At 43.4% G+C, this 17,729-nt stretch overlaps 1 protein-coding gene across 1 annotated transcript; it reads right to left on the reverse strand.

The window, feature by feature from the left end:
* Window positions 1-8,917: 8,917 nt before the first annotated feature.
* LOC136545267 (uncharacterized) lies at window positions 8,918-9,944 on the reverse strand. Its single transcript, XM_066537307.1, has 3 exons — window positions 9,811-9,944; window positions 9,358-9,735; window positions 8,918-9,281 (listed from the first exon to the last, which is right to left on the reverse strand). Exons 2-3 carry the CDS (start codon window positions 9,469-9,471, stop codon window positions 8,961-8,963), a joined length of 435 nt encoding a protein of 144 aa, XP_066393404.1. The 5' UTR covers window positions 9,472-9,735; window positions 9,811-9,944; the 3' UTR covers window positions 8,918-8,960.
* Window positions 9,945-17,729: the final 7,785 nt, after the last annotated feature.

The raw sequence follows: 17,729 nt of genomic DNA on the forward strand, positions 1-17,729 counted from the left end.
TTTGTTTTAGCCATAACTTCTCCATTTTAACTCCGATTTGATCCGTTCAAATTGCGTTAGGTTCGTAATTTCATATTCTACATGTTTATACTACTGTTAGATGTGTTTTCAATTTTTAAAATTCGTGATTAGATTTAATCTATTATTTTATTAAAGGAAAACTTGTTTAAATCATATCTTCTACGTTTTAGATCCGTTTTGCCCCATTCAAGTTGCGTTAGATTCATAGCGACGAGATCTACGCGTTAGCAACAGTGTTTATCATATTACTATTTCTGGAATTTCATGATTTAAATCATATCTTGAATAATAACTATGCAACTAGGGTTTTATAAATAAAATATGATTTGTTTCACTTTAGTATTATAATTCAAACTTAAATTTGATTTAATTTATATTATCTATAAAATATCTTAAATATGTTTTCATATAATTAAAACAATGAAGCTAATGGTTTTATATTTTTCTTTCATGAGTAGATCTGTCGGTAGTTGTATCTTTTCAACCGTAGCTCCGATTAGCGTGCTTTTAGCGTCTTTGTGTTCGTAGCGAGACGTAGATTCGTTTCACAAACTTTTCATTTTGATTTTATGTTTGGTGTACTGTTCTAATTTGGATCTATTGTTTGCATCGTGTATGACAGTATGGATGCTTGTGTGGTGCTTTATGATTAAGTCCAGTCGGTGAGATATACGTGGTGATCAAGAAGAAGAAGAAGAAGAACATTGAAGATTAAAGCTTACCGAAGGATCGGTGTTTTATGGCAAGTATAGCATGGGGCCATCCTTGTTACCTATTCACCTTTAAATCATTTAATTCATATTGCATGTGTCTACCTTGACTACCACTAAGAATTTCCTAGTGTTTTGTTACCTTGTGCCTTGTTACCTATGGGGTATTGCATTGGATAGTATGATGCTAGTGCTCAACTAAAGCCATGATCTTGTAACTTGACTAATGGTATATGCAATGAACACTAAAAGATGCTTTTTAGCAACATGGAACAAGAGGGCTAGAGCATTGGGCTGTTCTATGGTGCTCTAGATTCCTCTCCCTAAGAACTTATCTGTAAGTGATCATCCGGGACTTACAGTACAACTGTGAGGGCTACATGGCTCTGGCTTTAGCTCAGTATGAGGACCTTTTCTAGCTTGTTAGTGGTTACCTTTATTGGTGTAAGAATGGCTTGACGAATCAGGTATAGGACAGCCTCTACTCTTATGTGTATAGCCGTGATGGAATTGTACCATTCGATAGGGGGTTTCTATAACTATTTGCCGAGTGAATCTAATGGCCCTAACTTGTTAGATGAACTTTTGAAAGGCTTCATAGTGAACCCTGCCAACCTTCCTTGGAAGTGGGTCAAGAGATTAGCTACCTCGGGCGAAAGGGTAAATCACGACTCACAGTGAAAGTGTACAACCTCTGCAGAGTGTAAAACTGGTATATCAGCCATACTCACGGTCACGAGCGGCCTTGAAACCCTTACGGAATAGATGAACACTAATGGTTAATGATGATGAACACTAATGGTACTGATGATAAAGATGCTCACTAATGATTACTGTTTATGCTATTCATTATTCATGCTTACATGATCATGTGTTTATGGGCTTGTGATGAACTTGTTGCTACTTAGTTGCTAAAAGATGACTCATTAAAAGCTAATCGCAGTTAAACCAGTGTTAGCCTTTTGAGCCTCATGAACCCCATGTTATATTTGTTGAGTACGACATGTACTTATACTTGCTTTATTTTCAATTATTTGGATAAAAATCCCGGATGGGTACCAGATTGCTAGAGTTTGGAGGAATTAGGCTTGTGATCAACCAGTCAGTTGTTCCTGTGGAACTGGAGTCTTCACCCGAAGATCGGAGTTGTCTTCCCGCTGTTTGCTATCTAAGGTTATATTCTTTATACTAATACGTTATGTATTTAAGCATTGTCTATTGATATTACCCTTATTTGTAGCTATATGTGAGATTTGACTTTCTGGGCTCACATATGGTGTGTATCTGGTTTTGTTCTTAAAACCGGGTGCTACAGAGTAGTATCAAAGCAATGCTAACTGTAGGACGCAAGCCTAGTTAGAAATTGGCCGTCTTAAGGTTTCAAAATTGCTATAAAATCCTTGTTCTATAAACCTTGATATTTTCTTCTCTACTATATATCTATCCTTGATATTTATCTCCTCCTTGGTGCTTATTTTGAAGTCCTTGTTCTTATCTTCATCCCTTGATTTGATATGCTGTCCCTCATCACCTTCTTGCGTAATCTAAAGATAAGTCTTAGGATTTTTACCCCTAATACAATGAGAACGATAGTATCGCAAGTTGAGTCAATGATTGAGTTGTGCACCTTTATTGCTTATTGAATTGTCATTATGCTTATGATTGTTTTGCATCTTTGTAATGATTGCAATGATCTTGTTGGGTGTTCCCACAATTTCATTTAGTTTATAGGCCTAAGGTATAAGGAGTAGTGAAATAAATAGTCGGGTTTTGGTTTTCTTCTGCTTCCTCTATCCCGTCTTTTCAGAGCAGTCTGCACTCTTCAGCTTATATCTCAAATCTTAGATGACTAAAAATCATGAGAAAATTTTGAACAATAGTAGACTTCAATATCTTTCTCTGAGCGCAAGAATCAGCCTGATAGCTATTTTAGTTATGGAGATACGAAAATCACAAGACGATGCATCTGTGCTGTTTGGAACCTGGAATAGTTTATCTTGTGCACTAATTTCGACCAAGTTAACTGCAGAATTTGGAAAAATGTTCTATAAGGAAGTTGTGGAGAATTGTATAAGCTTTCCAACGGTATAAGATACAACTTCATCGGATTAACAGAATGAGAGTTACAGCCATTTTACGATGCTACTGTTTTTCTGCTCGTGAGGAATTCTAGATTTCTTGTTCTTGCCCATACACAAGAGTCTCATTGGGATGTCAGGACATCATGATACTAGTTAGATCATCAGGAAGAAGATGCAAGCAACCCTTCTTGTGTCCCCTAGTCTATCTTTTCTTAAGGGGGGTAGCCAAGTTGAAGAAATTACAAGATGAAGTACTCTACGTTCTAGTTTGCGCAGCGGAAGTGTGGTGGTATCCAAAGATGTGAATGAAGTTTAGAGTCTCAACGAGGTTTGATTAAAGGTTCAAGGAAAGTTTATCCAAGGTCATCAAGATTTTGGTAGAGCTACTAGAGAAGCTTTTAAATTCGTTTGGATCAAGAGACCTCAGCTAAGTGCTGAAGGAATCCAAGAAGAGGTTGAAGTAAAACCTATGTATTAGCTTTGTCAGATCCAGACAAGAGTTTTATAGCTACAATGATGCACCCTGTCAAGGTGTGGGATGTGTCCTGATGCAAGAAGAAAAATGTAGTAACTTATTCATTAAGTCAACTAAGGAAGCGTGAGTTGAACTACCTAACATGCATCTGGAGTTATCAATTATGGAGCATGGAAGTACTGTATTTTTAGAAGTAAAAGTGGTATCTAAGGGGATCACAAGAATCTACCAGACATCTTTACTAAGTTGGTCTTGAGCTTATGATATCCTCGTTGGAATGAGATTGATTATGACTTGGAAATATGCTATCACTTCGAGGAGCAAAGTCATGGCCGATGCTCTTAGCAATAGAGAATTGTGCTAAGAAGGTTCGAGTGACTTGACCGGAATCATTAATGCTTGAAGATTGGTAGTAGAGTCTCCTACTAACCAAGAGAATCATCAAGCTTGGTTGGAAGGTGGATATTTTAAGACAATGGAACTACACGAGGAAGTAAAGAAGAGTCTAAAGACGGAGTATTCCTATCTCCTAGTCGACGTCGTCCGAATCTCGGGGACGAGATTCATCTTAAGGAGGTAGAATTGTAACACCCCAAAATTTGCCACTTTTGAAAATAGAGTTAAAATGATTTATTTGTGAATTTTTGTGCACATGAAAACATAGAGAAATAAAAAATTTCATTAATTTAAAATTCATCATAAGGTTTAGCAACAGGTTTGTGCATACATGCCCTTGCATTTTATTTATTTAGTTGAGTGGGTTTGATTCAAATTGAAAACATTCAAAACGCTTTTGGAAAAAAATAGGAGTGGCTTTGAAGTAAAAGAAAATATGAGGATAAAAGAATTTAAAAATGGTAAAATTTATTTTTGGAGAACTTACCAAAATTTCTCAATTTTATTTGAATTAAAAAGTGTATTTCAAACTATATTCGAATTTGATTTGGTTTGCATTTGGATTTGAATTTGGAAACAAAATGGAAAAGATTTGGAAAAAGGAAAACGATTTCTTCCTCTCTCTCCCTCTTCCCTTTCGGGCTACTAGCCCAACACCGGCCTGCTCTTTCCCCTCCGCACGGCCAAGCTCCCTCCTTTCCCCGCGTCGGCCCAGCTGCCGAGCTGGCCCATCTCCTACTCCTGTCGGCCCAGCAAGATAGGCCGCAGCCTAGTCGACGCGTAGCCCGCTCCCGCCTCCAGCTCCGCAGCGGCCCAGCCTGACGCCGCCGTAGCTCTTTCCCACTGACATCCCAGCCCTGCCGTCAGTCGTCTTCTACCTCACGCGTAGCCAAGCCGGACACTGCCGCCGTCCGTGCCCGTGCCGCCCCCGTCTCCTTCCGTTGCCGTGCCTCCCAAGCTGCCCGGCCCTTAAATAGAGAGCCTCCGTGCCCCATTAGTTTCCCCACCGAGCCCTAGAGCGAGCCGCGCCTCTATTCCGCCTTGCCACCGAGCCGCAGCGCAGCTCGAGATCCGCCGTCGTCGCCTTCATCGCTCCGCCGCTCCACCGACGCTCCGAGCTGCTCTCCGGCCTTGCCACCGTGGTAAGTATGCCGCAGGTACCAGTAATTCCTGCCTTCTCATCTCATGTCCCGTTGTTCACACTCGACGGAGCTTCGTCGGGAACCCGAGCCGCTGGATCACGCACGCCGCCGTCACCATTCCTTTTCAATTTCAACCGTTACCACGTACGTGTTCGTAAGCTCGATCTCTACCTCCCAATCCTTTTCCCATGACCTATTGTCCCCGGAATCGGCAAATTGCCAATCGCCGGCAAGGTTCGGCCATGGCGCTGCCGTCTGGATGCAGCCGCCGGCGACCTCATATGCCCCAACCAATCACAACCGTCCGATTCGCGATCAACATCCCAGATTAGAAGGTACCGGTTCGCAGGCACAATTGCTAAAGAGTCCCCGCGCTTTTCAAAAATTGAACCCGCAGTCCAAAACGTTTTCCCTGAGTCCGTTTTCTTCTTTGGAAAGCGTACTTTGTTTTGGTTAGATTGAAAATACGTTTTCAGCTATTTACAAATTTGCCACTGATTTTGTTTTAGCCATAACTTCTCCATTTTAACTCCGATTTGATCCGTTCAAATTTTGTTAGGTTCATAATTTCATAATCTACATGTTTATACATGTTCGTAATTAATTAATAAGCCCCTCATAAAAAAGAATGCATGGAGCCATGCATATAACGTAACACCAAGTTGATATGGCTCCAATCTATTGTCTGAGAGCTAAACTATAAATTTCTCTGCGACATTTTCTTAAATCGTAGAACATCAATTGGACGGAGGGAATATTAGATTTATTCTGAGTTTAATAGTTGACTCTGGGAAAAGTAGAGAAACAAAGCAGTAAGCTAGGCCTTGGAGAATATTGACTTGTCCACACTCAGCGTGAACAGTCATAGACCGTGCAGTCTGATTTAGACTGTTAAGACCTCGTGGCTGACTAGCAGGATGCCATTGTCTGAAGCTGATTGAGCACGTGGAGCATGTAGAGGGCACATTTCGTTGGCTCGATGAAATCAAATTTCCACATAGTAATTTGGAAGGTTTATTGGCACATCAAATTTAATTGATTATCAAGGAGAGGATAGCTAGTTGGCTGCAGCTGTTCTCCACTCTGAGCAGCGCTGCACTTTCTGGCTAGATGCCACTGTATGCGCTGGGATGCAAATTGGTGTGGCAAAAGCTTAGGCGCCTTGTGGCACAATACCTTTGCTGTGTGAAGGCTGCTCAACTGACTAGAATATGACTGGAACATTGAACCGAGCATCAATGAATGGCAAAACTTAATAATAATACTCCTATCAGTTTCACTAGCTTTTGCCCGATCAATAATAACAATTAACTCAATACCAATGACTCATACGTGTCTTGATCCTATCCTCGTGGATTATATAAGATCAAGGCCGAACTTGATTCTATTCTCCTCGATTATATAAGAGGCATAAGGTTGTTCGATGTTGCGAAATGGTATATGAAGACAAAAAGAAAACATATAGAAAATGCAACAATACTGGGGTTGGGAAACATCAGAGAATGGGATGTAAGCTTCTGGTTTAGCTATTGTGAGCCATGTAGAAGCTCAAGCAGAGCCCATTGATCGATGCTACCATAGAGGGCTCCAAACAAGAACAAAAAAGAATCATCTGCCATTGGCTTGCAAATCAGATGTTGTGCATACCAATGCCGCATTGGTGCTGTATGAACACCGAGTGTATCCAATGCCAAAGGACGAGGAGAGGGTTTCCTGGCGCAGCGGCTCATTGACCAACGTGTCAGCTCGTTACACCAACGGATCCCGTACACACATGGGCGGCTATGCATACCAGTAGCTCGCCTTACGCTCGGACGGCCCCTAATGCATCGTGCTTAGCTATCTATTGAAGGAAGCATGCCACACACAGGAGCTTGACGCATGGGACTTGTCCGTTTGTGCCCTCGTTCATCGCCGCCTCAACTGCGACCCCAATCTGACAGGGACATGATCTTAGAAACAGGTTGTGCCTGTCCTGATGAAGCTGCATGCATGGAACATGTATAGATCGCTGGTAGAAGTCATCATCGTCCGAGAAGACCTGGTGGTGGGCCAGAGCCTCCAGAGTTTAGCTTTTGGTAGCTAGGATAGGGGGGAGCAGAATTCTTGTGCGCATGAACTTGCATAGTTGCACATCTAGCTATCCGGTATTAGCGCTGCAGTTTCCAGTTTGTGGCTTCGTGCAGCACTTGTTATCTTTCTTCTCACAGATTTTAGCACGTGAGATGTTGAAAATTTTTCAGCGTGTAATGACAGTGTTTGCAGCACACTTGTACTTTACTGTCTCACCCAAAAGAATGGTTATTACACATCAGGATTAGAGAAAAGGAGAGCGAGCAGGACGAAGCATTGAAGATGATGGAATGCTTGCTGATTTCTGAGCATTAGACTCTTGCAATGTCAAATCCTGTAACTTTGGAGTGTGCATGAAAAATTTGGTACCAATGTAGAGTTATTAGTTGTTCTCCTAAACAATATACGAACTATAATGTACAATGTATCTCTTTATCTGGAATACATATGAATGATTTGACCTTGAGCTTGCGAGACACTATATACAGTATAGCTAGGTTAATCGATGTCGTCAGTAGTTGCCAAATGCCCATGTAGTCAAGAGCCGAGACCACAAACCTGCAGACAAGAATACTAGGGTTGGGAAGCAACAGAGAATGGTAAATGCAAGCAGAGGCAACAACCCCATTCGCAAAGGGCACCAGACTAGAAGGGAAAATAAACTTGATGCATCTGGTAATGCAAACCGATGCTGCGCACAGGACCAGATTTAGAGGAGGTGCAGCGGGTGTGACGGGCTGGGCCCAGCCTAATAAGGGGCCCAGACCTAGGCATGTGAATCCATTATATATGTCTCTGATCCAGCCCAACAGTAGCAATGTCAGAGGCTCTCATCCCATTAGGAATATCAGCGTAGGCCTATTGCAACACATAATTGGCCCATCCACCCTAAAAGAAAAAACATAATTGGCCCACCCGACCAGCCAACTAGCCCCTGCACCACAGGAAAACGCCTCTTTGCCGACTGCTTGCCCCGGTCGGCAAAGGCATAAACCCAGTCGGCAAAGGCTTTGCCGACCGCAAAGCCACGTGGCAGTCGGCAAAGAGAAGTCGGCAAAGCCTGGGTCGGCAAAGGCGGATTTGCCGACTGCCACGTGGCACACAGTCGGCAAATCCTTTGCCAACTGCCACGCCAGCAGTCGGCATAGCCACGTGGCGCCGTCAGCCCTGACGGCAGGCTTTGCCGACTGCTGTTTCCTCGGCAGTCGGCAAAGAATTTTTTTTCAAAAATTGTTTGCCGACTGGCCGCCAGCTCGGCAGTCGGCAAAGAAAGAATTTTTTTTTTTGAAATATTCTTTGCCGACTGCTTTCGGAGTTGCAGTCGGCAAAGGTTTGACCTCTTTGCCGACTGCCTCCCATTGCAGTCGGCAAAGACTCTGTCCTGGGGTTTTTTTGCCCAGCTTTGCCGACTGTAAACAGTCGGCAAAGCTGGAATTTTTTTTTTTTGCTTTTGTTTTCTGTTTTCTCGCATCAAAACCCTGCAAAATCACAAATTATAATCCAATTTCACCAGAAGCACCGGTAGCACCATTTATATCACAATTTCATCACATTTGTCGCCAACATCACCACATATATCACAATAACGCACAACATCACATATATCTCACATATATGTCACAATAACAACCACACAAGTGCATTACAACCATCACATGAAGTCCAACACGTCGAACACCACAAGTCGACGTCCATCACACGAAGTTCAACATAACAAGTCTAGGTCCATAACGAAGAAAAGAAATACACGACAACAACTTCGACGATACGGTGGATACATGATAACAGAATCGACAAGTACCTAGCTCGTCGCGCCGTCCCCGGTCTCGTCGTCCGCTCCACCCCCAGAGCCCCCAGGGTTTGCCCACGGAAACCCCCTTGGACCAAATTGAGGCGCCTGCGCGTACTGCCACCCTCCGCGCACCGGCGGCCACGAGTATGTCGGAGGAGGGCCACGCGGAGGTGGATACGGTGGATAGGGTGCAGGTGGTGGATACGACATCATCTGATGGCCGGGACCTCCAGGAGACGGGTTCGAACCCGTCGACTGTACCTGCACAAGTTAAACGCCAAGTGATGTCATTAGTATCTGCAGCATGGACGCACAAGTTAAAGCAAGAGTCAATATACTCACCGGGGTCCCTCCAGGAGCGACAAGAGCAGGCACAGGAAAAAACTCTGAAGGAGGAGGCGGTGGAGCGAACATTGGAAGAGGAGGCGGTGTAGACGCCCCGGGCGTCTGCATGGACTGGAAGAAGCTGGCCATGTTCTGCATCTGAGTGTTGTAGTGCTGCTGCAGGCTTTGCTGGTAAGCCATCTGTTGCGCCATCATCTGCGCGTGCAACGTGGCGATCCTCTCCTCCATCTTGGCCTCCATCTGGGCCTGCAATATTACATCCGCAGTGTTGATTGTATGTACAGGTGCGAAACGAGTGAACGACGAACGAAACGGCACTTACCTGTGACGCTGACTGCCGCCGGGGCGCTACGGGGATGTCGCTGGAGCTCGTGGGCGTGGATCGAACCTGGGTCAGCGTAGGAACCTGGGACGGGTCGAGGGCGCTGTGGGCCATGTAGTAGCGGCCGTGCTGCTTCCCTGGTCCCAACCTCTGCAGGAGGTCTGTGTCCAGGGGCTCGGCGGTGGGGTCGAACGTCTCCCCGTAGCGCTGGCGAGCCGCGACGGTGTACTCGGTGGCCTTCTCGTAGGCGGTGGGGTTGGTGTACGCATCGGGCCCGTCCTCCGGGTTGTAGACGTTGTTCGGATCCGTCGCCTTGCCCTTGTGAGAGAGGAGGTACGCGGTGTACTCGTTGATTTCCTACCCACCGTGCGTCTGCGTCTGCATTGAAAACACAAACATGGTTACAAGTATTGACAATTGAGCGCAAGGATTAAGACATGAACGGACGCATACCCATCTTGTCGCGAACTGGGGGAGGGGCTGATTCCCTTGGTGGTGTGACACCCCTCGCATCTGCGCGCGGTGGCCCTGACGGTCGGCGCGCCTCGCGTACGCCTCATCCGTGCGCCACATGCGCACAATCTCCGTCCAGCATTCCCTGTGGTTGTCGCACCATGACGGACACACCTGCATGACATCAAGTATTTGACATGCGAGAAGATTAGTGTAATGTTTCACTGAAGGAATCTGAACGAATGTTGTCATACTTAATTACCTGCTCGTATTGCGCTTGGGTGAGGTCGGCCTCCCTTGAGTTCATTCTCTGGCGGATTTGGGGCTTCTTGATGTTCTCTCCAAGCACGTTGGCGTGGAAGTCGCGGATGGCCTGTATGCGCGCCTCATGGTACAGGTCCTTGAGACGATCTTTGCAGACCGCCTCCTGCACTCGCGCCGCCTGGGCTGCTTTACCCTCCTCGCACGTGAAGAAGTCCTGCACACAGACACATCATGTAGCATTTCCTTTTTGCAAGAAGTCCGATGAATGCGTACTATTTAGCAATGCGGTGCGATGAAAGACTCACCCAAAACTCCCCCTTGCGAGGACGAGAACGGCAGCCTCCTGGTCGCCTGGCGATGTCCGCTGGGGGGCTGGGACCCCCTACTAGACGACCCGCGCACCAACACCTCCTCCTCCTCGTCGTCGTCGGTGGTCTCCTGCGGGGGGACCTGGTACGCCGAGCGTACTGCTCGATGCGGCCGCTGCCGCCGTCCGCCTGGCATTTTGTCGAGTGCCTGCAATGACAAAGAACAAAACTGTTAGCATAAATAAATGACAAGTACTTGTAAAGGAACATAATAATAACAATATAGTATTACATGGCCTCGTAATTATCTCCGCGAACGGCAATATCTCGGGCGTGGAGTCGTCATCTCTATCACTATCGTCGTCATCGCTATCAATATTGTCGAGCTCCCTTAAGTCATCATTGTCATCATCATCCTCATTGTCTCCATAGTCATCATCATGTACCTCCTCCTGGACAACTCCATCGCGCTGCATCTGCCATCGCTCAAGCATTCTTAAGTCCCTGGCATCCTGCACCTCCTCACCCTCGTCCTCATCGATTTCGTTGTCTACTTCCATGCCCATGAGCGAACCAATGTCGATCTCCAAGGTACCTTCTAGCCCCTCAGGTTTTAGCCACCCGACGTCGCCACTTGCTCGAAACTTTCTCAAATTTTTATCACAGCCTCCGCATGCGATGACAAGACACTTCGTCAAGTTTCGTCATTTTCGGACTCCGTTTCGATTTTATAAAATTTAAAAACACTTTTCACGCGCGTGGCTCGGCGTGTTCCGACACCAACACGGTCGAAATTTCACGCGAGGCCCCGCACACGGCCTCAACATGCTCCAAACATCATGAATATCATTTTCTGAATGGCCGGATTCCATTATTTCATGTACCTGCAGTTCAAATCTGGAGCTGTCGGAAAAAATCAAAGAAACAGAAAAAATCTACGGAATATAGCAAAATAAATCAAAATGACCCCAAACTTGGAATATATCATGTACTTACTGTAGCAAGGCAACAAAAAAAAACTGGGATCGAAAATCAAAAAAAAAAATTAATTCTTTGCCGACTGCCATCAGTGGCAGTTGGCAAAGAGCCTTTGCCGACTGCCAGGGAGGATGGCAGTTGGCAAAGCCTGCGCCTTTGCCGACTGCTGACGGAGTGGCAGTCGGCAAAGGTGACGGCGTGGATGGCGTCAACCATGGTCTGCCTTTGCCGACTGCAATTCTTTGCCAACTGCCTGGCAGTCGGCAAAGACATGGCTTTGCCAACTGCCTGGCAGTCGGCAAATCCAGGCAGTCGGCAAATCCTGCTTTGCCGACTGCAGGAAATTCCAGTTGGCAAAGGGACCTCTTTGCCGAGTGTCGAAAAAAAACAGTTGGCAAATAAAATTGCAGTCGGCAAAGAGCCAGTTTTCTGTAGTGCTGCATTGTTGCTTCATATTGCGACTTGCGACTCCTCATCTCCTCCTCGAGGGTCAAGAAGTTTAGAAGTTGAGAAGACGCTGCTCACAGCCGACTGGCCCATGCATTAATTTCTCCAAATTAAAATTATTGAAAGACTATTTGAGGTCAACTATGTCACAAGAAAAATTGAATAACTTGACTATATATGTGTTGCATCGAGAAGATGTCTCGGACACTATTGATTTTGACACAACGATTTGCATCAAGAAAAGCCCGAAGAAGTCTCTTTTCATGATGGGAGTTCGATTTTATTCAGGATTTCGAGGTAATTATATTAGTGACATTTTCTTGTTCTAGTCATTGTATCATGATATTGTCATTGCTCATCGATCACCATTAGTATATTAGACATCTCAAACTGGGTGTGTTTGGTTTGGGAGCAAAGTTGGATTCGATATGGCCATCCATCAAAATTAATCACGCTATCACAATTACTATGTAATAATATAACATACTAATAATTTTGATTTATTTACTAATGATAAGATTAGAAAACATGGACAAGCTTGTCTAGCAGATTTTTCTGGGCAAGATTCAGCATCTATAGAGAATATTATCAGGTCACAAGATATCCGCCAAACCAAAAACACCTTACAAATATGTCATGATACTGTATTGCCCATCAATTGACACCTATGCCTTGCAAGTAAATCACACACATATATGCACACTAGCACATGTACAGTTATACTATATGTAGCCTTAAGGGCCCACTATCAAGTTCGCCGTACGACCCTTCAAAATGTAGAATCAGCCCTGGCTGCGCATACCGATGCATGATTTATGACGTACAGACACCAAGTGGATCCAACGCCAGTTGCGCCACATGATCACTTCAGTCTTTTCAAGTACACGGTGGTGGACGCATGAGGTATTTTGCGGTGGTCCATGGCATAGCTGTGGGGTAGATAGAGTCCCACTCATTAAACAACCATTTATCATAGTTTGTATAATAATTTTGCAATTCAAATTAATAATAATTTGGTAGCCTAGTGGTATGGGCCAGTTTTGCTAATAATTTGTGCAAGTTCGGACATAATTGTTGAATTTATGACTTATTATATTATGTTATCTACTACTTATATTATGAGTTCCAAAGAAACTTTGATCATTATTTACCAAATTGCTAAATGGATTTTACTGAAGTACATTAAAAGTTTTGGTGCCAGATACCCTTTGCCAAAATCCTGGGTCCGCGATTGTAGGCGCAACAGCTCAAGTTCATCGGATCACCTTCGGTTTGTCTTATGAGATCATCTGATGTAAAATTGGTTCAATATGGAATTGGCATTCCAAAGTGATTAGATTTTTGGCATTGTTAATGTGCTTGTGTGTTTCATGTATGCTTGTGATAGCATTACTATATCATTTGGTATCATTGCATGATATGTGCTCATGAAGGATATTATGCAAATTGACTTGGGTCAAGTTATGGACTTGTGCTCATAAGACAAGTTGCTTAAGGCTGAACATGGTTGACGATGGATTGGAACTAGGTTCACTGAGGAACTGAGAATTCAGGACTAAGTTTAGGGAGAAACCAAGATCGTTACGGTCAACGATGTCATGCGAGATGTTTTGGTTAGAGAATAATAGTGTATGTGAAGATGGTCACTTTCGTGAGATATGCATAGGAGATATATAGACTATGGTGTGATGGTGATTGGCAATCATGACACGAGGACGTGTACAGGAGTGTGGTCGTAACTGCAGGCGAGAACTTGGAGGTATGGAACAAGGTGGAGTTGTGCTCAATGAATGATGTGCGTGTGGTGTCACTACTACAGAAATGTTTTTTAGGGGCGGCTCGTAACCCTTTGTAGGGGCGGTTTGGCTAGCCGCCCCTACCAAACCGTCTCTACAAATCATGCATTTGTAGGGGCGGCTATAATACCTGTTTGTAGGGGCGGTTCAGTCTAGAACCGCCCATACAGTACGTTTTCCCGCAAAAAAAATTTAAATTTACAATTCAAATTCGACCAGAACACTTTTTTGTTTCCGCGTATTCCATCCAGTGTTCGCGTTGCCGAACGGCCCGCGACCAACGTTCCGAACCGTGTTCGCATTGCCAAACGCCCCACGACCAACGTTCTGAACCGCGTTCGCGTTGCCGAATGTCCCGCGACCAGCATTCCGAACCCCTTAGACTACAAGCACAAGAGTATTATATAAACTATAATTATAAGTCCAATTCACAAGAATATATACAATCCATCATTAAATAGACATAATTCATAAGGTAAAACCAATGTCAAATTCCATATACATTGTTATCAACGTCCTAGAGCTAGCCTTTCAGTCTCACGAAGGTGTTGGTACTGAGGATTTCTACCTAAGTCAGACTCTCGGTCATGGTAGGCGCCTTTGACGTGTACAATCTGATCCAATATGAAGTTGCAAAGGTTGTCGATAAGCTCTAAGAGTTGGTCATCCTTGTATGAGTCTCTTTTCATTCTTTTCTCTTCTTTCCACTACAAGAGAACAGGTTTTGGTTTAGTATTTCATACCATGTACGAAGTTTTTTTACTACGGGTGAAGAGGTTCAAACTTACCCTTAAGGGGTGTCTCCTGTAGGCACCAGTGTTACTCATCATAGAACATATATAATATCCACAATGTACACTCTCAGGCTTTTGCTTGGGATACTGTGTGTTTTGCATATGAAAATATTAAGTAATGCTTTTGACAGCCATATAATGGAGTACTGAAGAAGTAAGTTACACTTACCGCACATAGTGTTTTTATAGCCAGCTTTTCCTTCCTTGCTGGATCATGCCTTCTGTGATGTTCAGTGACATAGAACCTAAATGTCCTGTTTGAATTATTTTAGCAAATACAACTTGTTAGTATCCAAAAGCGAATGTTACAAGTATGTATACAAATATATAAGCTAATGAGGATTGTCGATATGTATACGTCTTGAGAATCGATATGAAGTCTTTGTATGTCACCGGGTCCCTATCTATTGAATCAAAGACCAATGCCATACTCCTCCCAACATCTACGGCTATACAAATCCAGTGGTTGCTGCATGGATTTAATCATAGAACTAGATAAGCTCTTTTACATCGAATAAAATATATCGAACAAAGCTTTAAGTATAGAGTTGAACTTACTCGAAGTTGTATGGTAGCCATATAGTAGAGTGTTGTTGGAGAATTTTGAAAGCCAGGGCAATGTATGCCGCAACCTTAACGGACTCTTCCCTTAGTTTCACCGTACGGATGTGCTCCTTCGATGCTTTTGTCACCCTTTCCATATTTTCTAGACCTTTTGGGCTATTTAGTAAAATCTCTGGTCCAAAGGGCTCGAATCATGTCCTTCAAATCATCTTCATCCCAATACGTGCTCCACCATCATTATTGGCACCACCTTCGTCGTTACCATCCCAACCACTAGCATCACCACCTTGTTCATTGCCAAACTCGAAATCTTTTCGTGCATCAAGCTCTGCTGAATATTGGGACAGGGATTCACTACAAGAGGTATGACCTTCTGCGACGTTCCATTTATGTCACAGAAAGTGAAAATTATGTCGTATTTCACAATTTACGACGAATGCACGACGAAAATACATTCGTCGCTTATTCCCCGTAGCTAAAGATGTTCTGCGACAAAACTAATATTATCGTCGTAATTTTGCGACGATCATACATGCGTCGTTGATTTACGACGTTCAATTTTCATCGTTATCATGTAGAGAAAACATCACAAAAAATTGACCTTAGATGACTATACATGTGCCACGTAGGACAAAAAATCATCGTAAAATGTTGTTGTCATATGATGCAACAGGTTTTGACATGGCACATTGCAGCTCACAATACACATTGAAGTCCATTGAACAATATACAACCCATCACAGCATTGTAGACAGAAATCAATAGACAACCATCAAGCAAATTTAAAGTGCTCACATCCATTACATCATAGATCCATTTAGAGTTACATGTTCAAATAGTTTGTCATGTCAAACTCAACCCAAAATACATTAAACTCATGTCCAAGTCACTACCAGATCCAACCAAGTGGCAAAATCATCAGCCACATATCCAAGGCATTACCAAATAGACAACCAGATGCAAACCATTACCAGGTCCAAGCCATGTACCAAAATAAATAAACAGCCACATATCCAAGCCATGTTTAGGTCATGCATCATGATCAGTAGGATAAAAGGGTAAGGAGTGACCTAGTCCTTGTTCAAGGTGAACAACCGACGAAGAAGAGCATTGGTTTCCTCTCCTTGTTTCTTCAAATTTTCAATTTGTTCTGCCTGCTTCTCCCTTGCTTACTCTGATTCCTCAACCTTCTTCAACACTTCCAACTCATCCTGCTAACCATGAAGTTGGTCTCTAAGTGCTGCAGCACCTTGTTTCTCTGCCGCAACTTCAACCTCCAACTCTTGTACACGTGCAGCAGCGGTAGCACTTCTCTTGGGGACTGTTGTCTCAAGGCCAACATTTCAAAGAAATTTACTTGATGGCAAAACATGAGCAACAACTTCAGCAGGAGTCTTTGGTTGTTCCCCTTCTGGTGTAGGCTGAGCCATCATGGTATCAATTTGGTCCTAACATGTTAAGAAAAATAGTTTGCATTATAGTTAGTATACAAATATGGAAAAATTCAAGCAATTACTGACTGAATAGAAAAACATACTACATTTGATGAGAAAACAAGCTAGAACCGGTACGGATAATTTTGTTGTTGCCACTTAAAAGTAGTGAATTCATATTTTAGACTATACAATTAAAAAGAGTTGTATGTTTCACTCTGGGACATTACTTCAATGACACATTGACACTACTAGATTCTGGGTATAATGGTGCTTGCCTGCTTGGTTATGCCGAATCCCACTATAAAATTCGCTTCACAATTTTATAGGATAATAGGTTTTTAGTACATGATTACAAACTATTGTTATGAATCTGTCACTGGGGAAAAATGACCAGAATATTCTTAATGAAATGACATGCAGTTCTCCTGCGTAAACATTCGAGAAAAAAATGAGCAGAATCTTTGGTTAAAAATGCTGTGTTGATGACTTTGAAGTGATATGATCAAAGTGTAGCGTGTTAGCCTGCATAAAATTATTGCTTCGTTATCGTAGATTTTATTTCGAGTTCCATTTGACTAATAAGATGTTGGAGAGAAACAGTATATAATTGGAACTAACTATTTTGACTTGCATTTAACAGTTCAACATGCTCTATTTCTTTTTTCGTGGCAGAGGAAAACTGGAGGCTTGGTCATTTGGAGATCTGGGAGTATCATCATATTGTACAGAGGAACCAACTATAAGTATCCTTACTTCCATTACAGCGAAAGGGTGGATAGTTTTCTTGACAAAGAATCATCAGAGCTGAGCAGTTCTGGGGACGAGGATGAGGAGGATGATACTAGTTCACAACGTGATAGCAGTCATGAGGAGAGTAGTGACAATCCTGTTGTAGCATGCACAGAACAGATTAATGCTGGACAGGGGAAGAGTCAGACTATAAGATGTTTGACTCAGAGCTTAAGTAGAGAGAAAGATACAACTCACCCGATATCATCTACCAAACGGCTTGTTTTTTATAAAAATGAGGGAAATTTAGATATTAGAACTGGAGCTCCAAATGAACAGCATGCGAGATTTTAGGAAAACACTCATGTTGATCGTCCTAGTAAATTTGGTCCTAGAGATCGCTCATCCTTAGTGGCTGGTGTTGGATCTCCAAATAAGTTTCGATTACAGTTGCCTGGGGAGGTCAAACTTGCAGAGGAAGCGGATAAATTACTGGATGGGTTGGGCCCAAGGTTTTCTGGTTGGTGCCACCTAAGCTAACAGACAGGTGTTTTGCAGATACACATGGTTTGCATATTTCATTGTCATGGATAGACTAAATTC

This window comes from Miscanthus floridulus, chromosome 3 (assembly GCF_019320115.1).
Source record: "Miscanthus floridulus cultivar M001 chromosome 3, ASM1932011v1, whole genome shotgun sequence".
Classification (NCBI taxonomy): domain Eukaryota; kingdom Viridiplantae; phylum Streptophyta; class Magnoliopsida; order Poales; family Poaceae; genus Miscanthus; species Miscanthus floridulus.

What these genes read in the sequence shown, in the direction of transcription:
- LOC136545267 (XM_066537307.1), bottom strand. Translation starts at nt 9,471, where the DNA reads ATGGCCCACAGCGCCCTCGACCCGTCCCAGGTTCCTACGCTGACCCAG. An exon ending in GGCGGCAGTCAGCGTCACAG is followed by an intron (nt 9,282 to 9,357) that starts GTAAGTGCCGTT and finishes GTAATATTGCAG; the next exon opens with GCCCAGATGGAGGCCAAGAT.